This window comes from Microtus ochrogaster, chromosome 5 (genome assembly GCF_000317375.1).
Source record: "Microtus ochrogaster isolate Prairie Vole_2 chromosome 5, MicOch1.0, whole genome shotgun sequence".
NCBI classification, from domain to species: domain Eukaryota; kingdom Metazoa; phylum Chordata; class Mammalia; order Rodentia; family Cricetidae; genus Microtus; species Microtus ochrogaster.
The window spans coordinates 59916272-59930448 of record NC_022012.1 but is presented as its reverse complement, the minus strand read 5'-3'; the positions used below and the strand labels follow the sequence as shown (position 1 = coordinate 59930448).

The 14177-nt window shown below is 40.3% G+C and overlaps 1 protein-coding gene across 1 annotated transcript in view; it reads right to left on the bottom strand.

Moving 5' to 3' along the window:
• The window catches only part of Col12a1 (collagen type XII alpha 1 chain), a 109353-nt gene that overhangs the window by 25313 nt on the left and 69863 nt on the right, over window positions 1–14177 (bottom strand). The window contains exons 40-51 of the mRNA XM_013346412.2: window positions 13044–13190; window positions 11994–12110; window positions 11703–11849; window positions 11173–11247; window positions 9331–9470; window positions 7802–7925; window positions 7495–7638; window positions 5312–5476; window positions 4452–4490; window positions 4208–4346; window positions 2075–2217; window positions 180–289 (exon numbers count right to left, since the gene is read on the bottom strand). Of these exons, the coding sequence (XP_013201866.1) occupies window positions 180–289; window positions 2075–2217; window positions 4208–4346; window positions 4452–4490; window positions 5312–5476; window positions 7495–7638; window positions 7802–7925; window positions 9331–9470; window positions 11173–11247; window positions 11703–11849; window positions 11994–12110; window positions 13044–13190 (1490 nt within the window). The remainder of the gene's footprint in view (window positions 1–179; window positions 290–2074; window positions 2218–4207; window positions 4347–4451; window positions 4491–5311; window positions 5477–7494; window positions 7639–7801; window positions 7926–9330; window positions 9471–11172; window positions 11248–11702; window positions 11850–11993; window positions 12111–13043; window positions 13191–14177) is intronic.

Sequence of the window (14177 nt, the reverse complement as noted above, 5' to 3'; positions counted from 1 at the left end):
TTGTTTTGTTGAAATTTTATCTTTTGAATTAATCAAACCAATTAAAATAAAAGTTTGCAAAAGACATAGCTAGAATTCTAATTTGGTGTAACACTAAACACAACAAAATACTTAAGCTATTATTTTTAAGCTCATATTCTTGTTCTAAAAATAAGACTCATATAAGCTTACATTTTTACCTTATGAAAACTTCCATAAAATAATGTCTTCACTTCGTCTGTGTCAAATGTAACCGTTTGTACCTCGCCTCTTGTATCCTTGTTAAAGAAAGATAGTGTCTTGCTAGAAGCTGCAATCAAGATAAAATCATTGTCAACGTGTATACATGGTGTGCTTCTTATTCAAAGTACACAATATTTCTTGTTGGAGAAACTGAAAAGAAGTCCATTATCTGCCAGGGAAGATGTGTCGACTGGTGCAATAGTGGCACAGCTCCATTGGAGTAACCAACCACTCTCTGATTGGATCTGTGCTCCATTCCACAGGAGGGATTTCAGGTCTGGCACTGTATACCTGCAAAGGCTCCCACAGCTGAGGAGGCCATCAACCAGAATCAGAGCGGGGGAGGGGAGGCTGCTCCTATTCGTTGGTAAATGAGCATGCTATCAGACTACCTTCTGAACACACATGTTCATAACCATAGGTTAGCACCACTTTCTGTCTTCATCAGAGAAGCTTCCTATCACTGCAGGCAGTGGCTACTGTTGAGACTCATAACTAGTCAAACTGTCAGTAATAAGTGATAGTGGAGTGTTCAGCCCTAAACAAGACATCTCAATCACTCCTTCCACGACTCTGAGAACACTGAAGAAAAGGGGGCAAAAAAAAAAAGTTTAAAAAAATAGAGGATAGAGAAATGTGCGACAAAAACAAACAAATGTCTTCTAAACATGGCGTAAAAATTGCACTCATGAGCTCGCTGCAGTTGTGGTCATCTGCACAAGATTGGATCCATTAACATTCTTCATGGATGCAGGAGAGCTCATGAGGCCCTACCTCTCCTTAAACAACCATTGTCAATTAATGGTTGCCTGGGGAGATGTTTGCTTGCTTCTTCAGTGGTGTAGTCACTGAAATGCTGTCCACACTCCAATAAATAACTTCCCACTCACTCATGTATGAAATCCAAATTAAATTTAGTGCTTCACAAATAAACAATAAGTCAGTAAGGGTCTTGGGAAGAAGAAGGGTTGCAGCAGAGAAGGAAAAGAGATGAGAGAGGATACGGGAGGTAAAAAGAAGTAAGATTTACTATGTATGATAAAAATTGTCCAAGAACAAATAATTTTCTGAAATAAATGAGAAAAGAAGAATTATTTCAATTGTGAGAAGATGCAATTTGAGTGTTTGCTGACATGTTATTTGAAGATGTTTAAATTTAAAATATATACCAAATAAATAAATATATATATATCAATGCATATATATCCAGAAGGTTTCTGGAGATAGAAAAGATAAAGCATGGTCAAAACAATACATAGTTAGTTGATTCTGTGAGTTTCCTTGTGATATTCTTGACCCCTCAGAGTCCTACAACCCTCTCTCTGCCTCTTCTGCAGGATTCCTAGAGCTCTGCCTAATGTTTAGCTGTGGATTTTTACATCTGTTTCCATCAGTTGCTGGAGGAAACCCCTCTGATGACAATTGGGCTAGGCACCAATCTAGACTCACAGAGACTGAACCCAACAACCAGGGAACCTGCATGGAACTGACATAAGCCCTCTGCGCATATGTTACAGTTGTGGAACTTGGTCCTGTTTTGGGACTACTAAGAGTAGCAGCAGGAACCATCTCTGGCTCTGGGACTCTGCTCCTCATACTGGGTCATCTTGCCCAGCCTTAACACAAGGGGAGGTGTTTAGTCTTCCTGCAACCTGCTTTTCTATGTTTTGATACTTATGGAAGACCCTTGCCTAAACAGAAACAGAAAAGGAGTGAATTGGGGGTGGGAAGAGAGGATTGGGGGGAGAAGAGAGAGGGGAAACTGTGGCCAGGACATAAAATAAATAAATTTTAGAAAAAGAAAAAAAAAAGAAACTAGACATAGGGTTTAACATAGGATAAAGTCCCTTACGATCAGCAATAACTCCAACTTGTGGTCTGTAGTCTCTGTCTGTGATTTGCCAAATTGCAAAGGGGTCACTGGGAGTTTCTGGGAGAAGTCTAAACAATAATATGATCGTGTATGAAGGAGGGAGTCCGTTTGGATGGAGTTCTCTGTTGGATGAAGCAAAATAAATAAATAAATAAATAAATAAATGGGATTATTCATCAGTAAGAGACCATTTTAAACTTTTACACAAGAATCTTATTATAGGTAATACTAAAACCTAATCATAGTCACCAGGCCTTAGAGCAGAAGAAAAATCCTTGTGACACAAACAAAGGAACAAACACTTAACAGATTGCTAATAATTTGATCAAGTCACAAAAGTGTGGGAAATTACTAAATAGCCTTTATCTTCCTATCCATAACTACTTTTTTCTAGACACATGGAAGTACTCACTTTACGATAGCAAACACTATGACTGTAGATACAATAAAGAGAGGGAGTCTTACCCAAATATACTTAATTTCTAGTGGCAGGGATCTGGCAATGTAGATAAAATGGCTTAAAGTTGTAATTTCTCTCTTGTTCTCACTATGCTTTTATACTTCTAAATTCTTCCCTGGACGTCAAATAAAGCACCTCAATAAACTTACATATTCCCCAAAACAGGACCAACTGTAAATGTTTAGGCCTTGTACATATGCAAACAATTAGTAATGAAACAAGGATGTGATTCAACTAGACAGAAATGAGTTTTGGCTCTAAAGACATGAGACAAAATATTTCCATCCCTTGTGTCCTTCTAACATTGAATAAACCATTGTTCTGGGAGAATGTTTGAAATAGAATTAGTGCTTTTCTGTCTGATACTATGTAACACTTTCTCCCTGGAGGCAGAACAAAAGCCTAGAGAGCAGGTCCTGGGAAGGAAGAAGCTATTCCTCCGCAAGCTTTGGCAGGGGGTACAGGATGCCTCTGAAGGCTCGGTGTCCTGAGGCAATGTCATTAACATGTGCCAGGGTATGATGTCCTCTTGCTCCTTGGGCATAATCTCTGAGAAAGCTAACATGATGCCTTTTATGTGTTTAAGAGCTATCTTTTCATGTTTCCAGTTAAAAATACTGATTCTGGTTTTTTTTTCCTTTATTATCCCCATCTCTTTCATTTAGCCCATTTTTCTCCTTCCTTAGTGAACCAACAAAAATCTGAATACATTTATTCTTCCTTTCAAGTCAAAAATTGTGACTTCTGAAGAGACAATAGGCTGCCATCATTTAAATTCATATCTTGAGGTGACAGAAAAAGTTAAATATAGAGTAATACTGTCCACTGGAAAACTTAGCATATTGAACCATTGTAACTAAGTATAAAAAACTTCAGAATTTATAATGGATCAAACTACGCTATGTGCTCCTCCTTAAAGCAAATTTCTTTTGGTTTTAGAATTCGCTTTCCATTGGCTTGCCTCGTGCAGTTCAAACTTCAGACATTATTTTCTGACCCTCTTCTACCTTTCTGGAAGTTTTGTTTCTTCTTGTCCTTGCCTTCCCTGGACTTGCCAAACACATATTTTTTTCAAAATAAAACACTTTCATGTCAATGACTAAGAAATATTAATGTCTGTTATCATACCCAGGTGCAAACTTTCATGAACTAGAATACATCTAGGGCTACCCAGCAGATTGCTGAGTGTCTGCCAGTAACAACTACCCTCAGCCCGCCTGATTGTAGGCAAGCCCTTCGTTTTCTAAGGTCTGAAACACAAGCCAGAACCTTTGCTCTCATTCCTCACTTATTCCACCCAGCACTTCTGCACCACAGGGGTGAAATGTTCAAAATAATAAACGGCCTTCCTGTTTTAACAGCCTCCCTCAGAAGAAACCCTAGCCTTCAGTTCAAGAGTGTGTGATCCATCGTGTTGTTACCAGGATAAGAGGCTTGGGTCTGGGAATAATGAGGTTTGGGAGACAGTTTTATGTGGACAAGCTGCTACATAACCCTAGGAATATAATTAAGCTGTGTTTAGGAAAGCAAAACAGCTCAACCATAAGGAGTTTTCTGGCAATCCTTAAGTTCCAAGATTCTAGGAAACCAGCAGCAATTCCAAGAGCCTCCTGACCACTCGAAGAAAAGGAGAGTCCCATTTTCAAACTTACGCTGTTGGCTGGTTGATAAAGGCATTCTTCTGAAGCCTGTAGGCGGAATAGCTGGGGAAAGACCCTGATTCCAAAGACACCCCTTGGACAGAAGCAAAATTCTTCTCTGTCAGGTTGTAAGCTTCAAGCATCTTAAAGCCTTGACATCAAAGGAGACGATATTAAATGAGTACATTATAGTTACGTTAGGATGAATATCTTGAAATCTTGAAATCAATCACCTGGAGGACATACAAAGGCTTACCTGGTGAGGTGTAGCCATCCAGATAGATGAGAGGGCAACCTGGAACATGCAATGTTCTCTCAGTATGAGTCACCAGCATTATTTAAATAGATGCACAGAAAGCAGCAATTCACATGTACAAAGCAGAGGTTTTCATTTTTAATATACGATTTATTGCTAGGCATAATGCACACATGAGTACAGCCCTGCCCAGGAGTAGTGCTCTGAACTCTTCTCATAGTCGTCTGCATCATCTACTACCACAAGAACTGTTGCTAACGGTGGAGGGGAAGAGAAAGGGATTTAATCTACCTTTAGCATCTGTAGTGGAAAACTGAACTGGAAATTTTTACACTACAAAAAATAAAAATAAGCCTCAACTGACTGAACTGAGAACACGGCTCAATGGTGGAGCACTAGCCTAGTATATGCTAGATCCTAGGTTCAATCTCTAGCACTCCAGAAGAAGAAAAACAAATAAACGAAAGGAAAAGGCTAGGTTTCTCAGTGTTCTCTTTGAGCAGAAGCTAGCAAGAAACCAACTGATTACAAACAGGAAACCACCTTACTGAAATTCTCCTATAGATACAATTCAAAACTGAAGAGTACCTTGCCCAAATGCCATGGGCATTAGGCTGGTAGGAAGGGGATATATTAAAATGATTTGTTTCCATGTGGGGGTCTTTATATCTTCAAGGCTAAAAATGGACCTCTGGCAAGCACACATTTAGACTGATCTCAAAAGAGCAATGATTCACTAGTTTCAAGTGATTTCCCAGAGTCTATTTATGCCCTGGGCTTGATCCCACACAGTATGGATAACTGCCTATTAGCAGTTATTTCTCAGATGAGGTCGTGACTCTGCGCTGACCGTGACTTACTTGAAGTGGCAGTTTCGCAAACAAATGTGATGAGATTGTCCTCGATCTTCTCGAAAGATTCGAAGTCATCCACAATGAACACATGCCTTTCACTGGGCTTGCTGGCAATGTTGGCGAGTTCATTGTAGTCCACATCAGCCACACCAACAACGAACACACTGAATCCTGCAAAGTCCCGTTGACAAGGGAATCACATATCCTCTTTCCATCATTTATTGTTTGAGCAATCAAAACTGAGAGCATCAGAGATCATGCTGTATTCTCTCAGCATGGACAGCAAGTACTTTTCAGGCACAAACTCAGCCTACGAGAAGAGTGTGCACTCTTAAATGAAGATACACCTCTTCCCTGCCACCCTATTTCTGGCATATAAAACTCAATTCAAATGACACCCTAACAACCAAAATGTGAACCTTTTAGTAGCAGAAGGGCTGTGCAGTGCACCTCATCTTCCACAGACCCACAATGCAAACACACAAATCCAACAGCTCTGTTGGGTTCCATTAACAACTTAAATGCACAACAGGCTGTTTTAAATTTGAATTCTCGAACCTGATTTTTTTTTCATCAAGCTTGTGCTCAAACGTAACACTGACTACCTTTAAAATAAAAACTACAGCGCTTACTGGAAACAAACATTCTACTATCTAAGCAAATATAAGTAAGGTTTTCATTCTAAATGCTTAATTTGACATCGTAAGAAACAGGCTATCTAAGGATTGAGATATTTACTGACGCAAGCATTCATATTCTCAACTTTTCTTTATGGCTGAACGAAATTCCTTGTGTATGTATATCACATTTTTGCCATCAGTTCATTTGTTCTACTAAGGGAGGTAGACAAGGCTCAGAATAAGAAAAGCTCCTTGGGCTCCTAAAAGCAGATCCTAGCTCCTAATTTGTATATATGTGTCCTCATGTGTCCTGAGTGTGGATAGAGGCCAATAACTAGAAAAGAGCCTATGACAAGAGAAAATTATACCTTAAGAGAAGGGAAGAGAACACATATCATAGGAAAATAGTTGGAGTAATACTTGGGGTAGAAGGATACAAACAGGGGTAGAGGTTCAAAGAGATGGCAAAGAGAAGCAGGTGGGAGAGCAGCAACCAAAGTCAAGTGTGTATGGAAATTCCATAATGTAAACTATTATTTTATAAGATAATTTAAAACTAAAACTAAAAGAAAATGGAATGGCTTCACACTAACTGTGAATTATAGTCTCAGACAAACAATTGCATGCGCTGATGACAACTTCCGTGTAACCAAGTTCTCTACTGCTGAGTACAGCAGATCACACCTAGCATAGAATACTTCCCAAAATATGCTCACCTGAAGCCCTGCTTGGGGCAATGGTGCAAGAGACAACCTTAATACAAATCCTAGAAAAACCTGCTTTTCAAAGAAAACCAGCACACAAATCGCAATCTCAAAGAACCTAGACAACAATGAGGACCCTAAGAGAGACATACATGGATCTAATCTACATGGGAAGTAGAAAAAGACAAGATCTCCTGAGTAAATTGGGAGCATGGGAACCTTGGGAGAGGACTGGAGGGGAGGGAAAAGGCAGGGAGGGGAGCAGAGAAAAAAATGTAGAGCTCAATAAAAATCAATTTTAAAAAAAGGAAAGAAAAATGTGCTTTCATCTCTAATAAGTCTAAACAACAAATCAACAGATCCATGTTATCAAGACTCCTAGGATGTCTGGTTGGCGAAATCAGCCCCAGCACCATCACCCTGAGACCTCATACTTATTTGCAGTCTGCCTTTCAGCGATCTGCATTTGGTCTGCACCCGCAAGGATGAGCTACGGCAGAAGGAATCCTATGGCTTCCCTTGCACAGGAACCAGTATCAAGATTCATCTCTGATAAAGCAAGAAGCCTTCCCTAGGATTATTCCATTATCATGGTTTTCTGTAGTCTTCCGCCATCCATGGGGAGAGTCAGTTGACAACCCTGAATCACACCTCATGATGTGAGTCACATCACATGTCATTCTTAAGAAATTAGCAATTAATTCCCTAATTCAATACAAATTAACACTTTAATTATGAAGTACACAACAAAACAAAATAATAGTTACTCTGATTTTACTAATCAGCAGTTTGGGTCTCTTATAATCCCTCTTGCATACTTAAAACTTAAAGTATTATATGCCAGAGAGTCCATGTTTGTGCTTACCTGACTGCTGGATGACAAACGCTGCCTTCTTCACCTCATCCTGGGACCGGCCATCTGTAACCACGACTAGCACCTTTGGGACATTCTTCCTCATGCCGCTTTCCCAGGTCAAGACTTTCTCCTTGATGAACGTGAGGGCCTTGCCTGAAGAGTGGGGTATGAGTGCTTTAGTGTCACCTCGGTGAGAACTTCCTTTGACCATGCCCAGGTGACAGGGGAATGACTATCAGCACCAGATGGGAGCTGGCTTCCATCATCCTGCCAGCCCTGGAAAGAGAAGGCCTGCACCGGTGATGCTGCACTGTACCTGTTCTTGTGTTTCCTCCTCTGTACCGAATGTTCTGGAGTGCTCCAAGGGCCATAGCCTTATCGTTGTACGTGTTCAGCTTGAACTCAGACTTGACCTCATCACTGTACTGTACAAAGGAAACCTGAAGGGAAAGTGTCAGTTATTCAGTTTGACCTCGGTCTTCCAGTAGTTCCTCCAGTGGCAAAGTGGGGACTTAGGGGTCTTGGACTTAACAAGGTATTTTGAACTCAACACCTAATACTGAAACTGTGACTGCTGTAGTCTCATTACTGTCTCTAATTTCCAGTCTCTAATGAAACTGCAATCATTTTACATTAATGTCAAAAATTTCGTATGTGTCTTTCTCCAAAATGTAAGAACAGATGAGTCCAGCAGGGTGACAGTAATAGCCCAGTGTCAGAAACAAGAGCGTACCGTCATGGCTCATGGACTATTGGCTCTCAGCCACCTGCTTCTTCTCATGGACCGCACTCGGTCAACACAGTACACAAAAATGTCATAGCATGATCATGATCACTAGTCATAACAAACTTAGTAGCAGTATGATTTACTGTGATTTATGTGATTTAGAAGTTTATAGTCGACTCACATGCTCAAATCTTAGCTCTGGATAACTATAGCTGTGTAATACTGAGCAGTCCCTACTTTTCTGGACTTTGATTTCCTTATCAACAAGGTCAGGATAATTATATTTACCTTGTAGGATCGTCTTAAGGATTGATAACATGTATTCAAGTGAAGCTAAAAGTGCAATTAATAGGTATTGTTTTTAGAAATCCAAGAAATAGCAAATAATAGCTCGGATAACATTCTCAAAGGAGTTTGGCAGATCACCTCAAAGGGTTTAGAGTCAGAGTGTGGATGTTCATTTATTCATGAGTGTCCTGGAACAGTGGAGGAGGGTCTTAGTTTTGGGACAGGTTACAATAAAATGACTAATCATTCTTTGAGGCTTCTTGCATAAACATAAATTTCTCTAGCTCCTACTCTAGTACAAAGAAAATACGTTGGAAATGATTCCATAGGAATTTAATTGGCAATTACCGTCTTAGAAAAACAAACTAGCCTTGGGTCACTAATGGACGTTCTTCTGGCTGGGGTGATGTATACGATGGAATAGCAGTGTTAGACACACACCCTTTCCGAGCACAATTCTCATGCTGAGGGCACGACACAACAATGCATTGAATGTGCAGAACTTTGGATGACCCTCCACGGAATGAGCTTTGTGGGGAGTCTCAAGCAGGATGTTAGAGTCAGAATCTCCTAAATTCTCCAAGAGGAATATCATCTAAACAGAGAGGAAAGCTAAACGAATGTTTACTTTTCTATTCGCTTATCCCCAGCACCAAATTCTTTCCCAAAGACACGTGCAATGGACGTAGCAAACCGTAAGGTAAAAAGACAGAACTGATACTGAAATGTCTTTCCACTTTAATAGAGAGCTGAAAGAAAACAGTAGACACTGCTAATAATAAAATAGCAGGACATTACAGCTAAGCAGGCTCTGCTAATGCGACACTCACCTGAATCCCACCAGGGTTGACTTCATCAAAGGCCCCCACGGTATTAAAGATAAATTTTACAACTTTGTTAAAATTGTCATCTCCAATACTCCAAGAGGCATCCGTCAAGAACACAATATCTGCCTTCGCCCCTTTGCATACTGAAAAAAATAAAAAGGAGAAATCCAAATCTTAATTTTCTCGTCACTTGGCACTGTATAACTGAAAAGCATATAAAACCTCACTACTCAAAGTGTGGCTACATGGGGAACTGCTTGCCTTCAAGCCAATAAGAAATGCGGCCTCCTGGACCCAGCCAGGCTCCTGAGTCAGAAAGAGTAAGATGTCCAGGTGGTGCAAATGTACAATAACATTAAAGAGCCCTGATCTAAGTGACCTTCAGTTTTGGCTCTGTGAATACACTAATTAGATTCATTATGTAATATATCCTCTTGCCCCATGCAATTCTTCAAGCTGCTTCAATTAAAAGTAATAATAACCAAAGTTAAAGGAAGGCCACCAGTGGGTCTGGAGATTTTTCAATATAATTATCATATATTTAGCACAAATAAAAGGTTGCCTTCATTTTCAAATTAGAACATCATGACCATAAGTGGGGAAATAAGAAAGAAAAAAGATAAAATCTTTAATTTGACTCATTTTGGACTTGCAGCCTAAAAAAAAAAACATTTCTAGGGCAATGTTAAGAAAACTTTAGCTCATTCACACTTAAGGTATAGAAGTGTAACTTGAAGAGCAAGGTGGAAGTTTGGGCTGTGGGTGGCAATAGTGTGTGAATGGGCCTTCCACCACTATTACAAATGCACCAATCTGGTCAGGAGAGCCATAGATGGGGAGGAGAGAGCAAAAGAATAAAGATAACTGTGCTTTCGCTCAGTTTGCTGTGAATCCACGACTTTCCTAGGAAATGAGACTCTTTTTAAAAACTTAATTTTTTTCAACAGTCTAATTTAAAGAGGGTCCTTATTTTACTCTTTAAATAATACACTTTTATTTTTTGTTTCATTTGCTTTTTCGTTTTTCAAGACAGGGTTTCTCTGTGTAGTCCTGGGTGTCCTAGAACTCACCCTATAGAACTGGCTGGTCTCGAACTCACAGAAATGTGCCTGCCTCTGTCTCCTGAGTGCTGGGATTAGAGGCGTGTGCCACCATACCCAACTTTAAGTGTTTAATTTTAGTTATATAACAGTTTTAATAAGAGTCCAACCACCTAGAAAAACACTTAGAAAAACACACTTAGAAAACTTAGAAAGAAAAACACTTAGAAAAAAAATAAATGTTTTCTAAATATCAAAAAGTGGGAAAAAGAATAAACCAGTAATTATTTTGCTTAAACTGAACTTAATGCAACAACACTAAGAAAAGAAAATGTCCCCAAATAACTCAAACAGCAGGGTTAATAGCTCAGTGTGTTTTCACTAGTTCACTGCAGCTGACAATTGAGTCTCAGATTTTGATGAATGGAAATATTTTTAGCTTTGTGTAATCTGGGGCTCTTCTCAGTTCAGAAGCCAGGAAATCTAACGTTTCAGATACAGCCTAAAAGGTTCACAGCGCCTGCCCAGTGTGACTGTGGCCGATGGACGGTCCTGTTAGATCAGCTGCAAAACTGAGGAAACGGAGTCCCAGCTAAAGGGCTGGGTTAGTTTATGACTGATTTGATTCACCCCAAAATGTGCCTAGAAAAGGGGAAACAAATTACTGGTAATTGTTTTCTCCTCTGTAGAAACTCTTCAGGAAAAATAGTATCAGAATGCTCTTTATCAATTCTAGATTGTGTGTATGTGGCGTGATTCCTAGGATCCCTGCAGGCTGATTGGTTTTTATTTTAGCGTTACTTACCATCACGGGCAGGTGGAATAGTGGGAGGAGGAGAAGGCGTGGGTGGTTCCGTAGGAGCCTCTGTTGGTTTCACAGCTAGAATTCCAAAGAACAGTTAGAAAAATGCACGCGTGCATGTTCCCTACCCCACAAGGAAAGGAGTTCTTTAGGCCCTGGAAAGCACAGGTTCGGCAATGACCAAGGAGAGATAGATGACTTTCTGTCTGGTCTGCATCCTCAGGTCAGCTCTCAGATCAATGACGCCACAAAAAGGAGAGGTTCAGAAGGAGAGCACGGGAGCCTTCAGAGAAGCCACATGAGTAAAAGCCAGCAACGTGTTCACCTTCTCTCTGTCATCAAAGCCATCTCTCCCTTCCTCAACCCTTGCCTTAAAATACCACCAGTGAAGACCATTGCTACAAAGGTCCTGAGTTAGCCACATACTCTGCTTCTGGGAACCATCTTCCTAGTATTGCCGCCCCCGGGGGGGAAGGACTTGCTCAGGTACCAGTGTGCCTCTCATTCTACTCTCCGGGTCACTCAGAGCTTACTGGTCTGTTCTTTGATGGGGACTCCCGGCCCCTCCAGGTTCGGTGTCTGCACGAAAACGGTGACGCCATACTCGGCCTCTGGGGAGAGGCCAGTGAAGCAGTGACTGGTTTCCGATCCTCGCACTGTGATTTCTTGTCCTCTGGTTCCTAATTGTGACAGCAAGGGGGAACACAAGCGTTAATCCTCCATCATCTGTCAGGCCACGTCACCATGGTTTATAAACAAAACCTGCATGGCTGCAGGTTAAGGTGTTTCCACAACAGGCTCAGTTTGTTTTCCCTCGTACATACCATCTGCAGGGCTCAGTTTTAGCCTGTAGGAAGTAGCTGCCCGATGAGGTGACCATTTGACACAGAACGTATCCCATCCAACCTGGTATGTTTTCAGATCTGTCACGTTTAAGTACACTACAGAAGAAAAAGAAATAGATTCACTTTGTATTCTAAAGATAAAAGCATACTTTGCACCATAATACAATGTTCAAATATCCACAATAGAAGAAAATTAAAATAAATGCTTGAAATCTCATCATGTCTTGTTATGAGAGACTTACATCAAACATGTATGAAAATGGGGCAGAAACAAAATCATCCTGCTTCTCCACCAGTGATTTCCTTATCTTTTTACCTTGAGACAAGGCCTTGCTTTATATGTGTGTGTGTGTATGCATACATATATGTGTGTGTGTGTGTGTGTGTGTGTATGTATATGGCTATTCTGGAATTCACTATTTAAACAAGACTGACTCAAACTCAGAGATCCACCTGCTCTGCCTCCCAAGTGCTGGGATTAAAGGTGTGCACCATACACCTCTCTTCCATCAGTGATTTTCAAGGAAAGAGATTATATAATCCCTAAAAATTATGAGTGTCATTTATGGGAAAGTAATAAAAAAATTGAAATACTAGCTGCTTAATCCTACAATATTTATTTTAAAAAAAAAAACCTTTGGAACAACAAAATCCAAGAACAAATCACTGATTTGGTATTTCATCAGATTATATCAATAATTGCAAGTGATACATTATCATCCAATATCAAAAAAAACAGCAACACAGATCACTGTGGGTTAAATGATTTTGTACACCTTAATATTATAAAAATCAAAGTATAATATTCTCCATCAAATTAGTATCACCTCTTCCTCATATATATATATATATATGCATATAATCTAAGTTGCTTCGAGATTCATCTGGATATTTTAACTAGATACAAAATGGTCTACCAATGTGATACTACAGAAAACGTGTACATTAGAGAAAAGTAAATTGCAACAAGATGGCCTGGAAAGTTTTGCTACACCATTTCCTATAATCCCAAAGCGATGCCCAACTCACATGTGGTGCCTTGATCTGTGAGGGGAACGCTGAGTCCAGAGTCATACTGAGCATAAACACTGACGTCATAGGTAGTGCTGGGATTGAGGTTGTGTAATGTGTATGACGTCACTTCTCCAACAAAGGTTTCCATGGGCTCATTGGACCCTTTAACAGCAAGAACACAGAATTAGATAATCGCTCGCCTCCGTTTTTGCTCAAAATTAAAGATATTAACTTAAAAATCAAATGGTAGGATGAACATATGGATTCCAGTCATCCTTTGGGCACGTTTTACCATCTATGTGCCTCACTGTACAGTGACTAGGGATCTGCAAGTCCAGTCTGAAGTCTGCAGTTTTATCCTCAAAGCATAGCACAGTCTAGAGAATGAAGTCAGCATTTATCGGCTACCCTTTAGGGAACCCATTCTCTCCTTTCTTCTGAAAGCCTTGTTTTGCCAAAAAAGTGCTTTCCACGCACTACACACTCAATTAGCATTTGTGTTTGCCGTAGTGGTGATCTGAGGACATTTATCTCAGACCACGTTCCACATTGACTGTCCACTGGAGAGCCTCCATTGCCAACGCCCCTTCCTTCGCACTCCAGGTTCTCCACACGTCTCTGGCACATGTTCACATTTGCTTTCTCGCCTTTGTCTGCATTGTTCACCGTCTTCCAGGGCACATGAAAGATGCCCTAGGAAATTTACACAAGCAGACAGAATATACATAGATACCAAATTGTTTACTCAAAGTGATGGTGACTTAGCTGAAAATCCCACTGGGGAGTTGAAAGCAAGCCTGAACAAGCTAAAATACACAAAACCTATGCCTCAAAAGGAATACATTTTTAGTGTAATGAAGAAAACATAGACGTTGTGGGTATGATGATTACGTCATGGTCATATCAACATGGGTGGTGCCTGAAAATAAGCGTCTTTAATCTGCTCAACTTCACGTACCAAATAAAATTTTTCCCTTTTAGACGTAATATTTTTATTAATTCTTTGAGAATTTCACCCAATAGATTTTGGTCATGCTCTCATTCCCACTCCCCCCCCCAACTCCTCCCAGATCTCCCTCTACCACCCCATCTCTTCCCCCCACTCCTCCCAGATCTCCCTCTACCACCCCATCTCTTCCCCCCAACTCC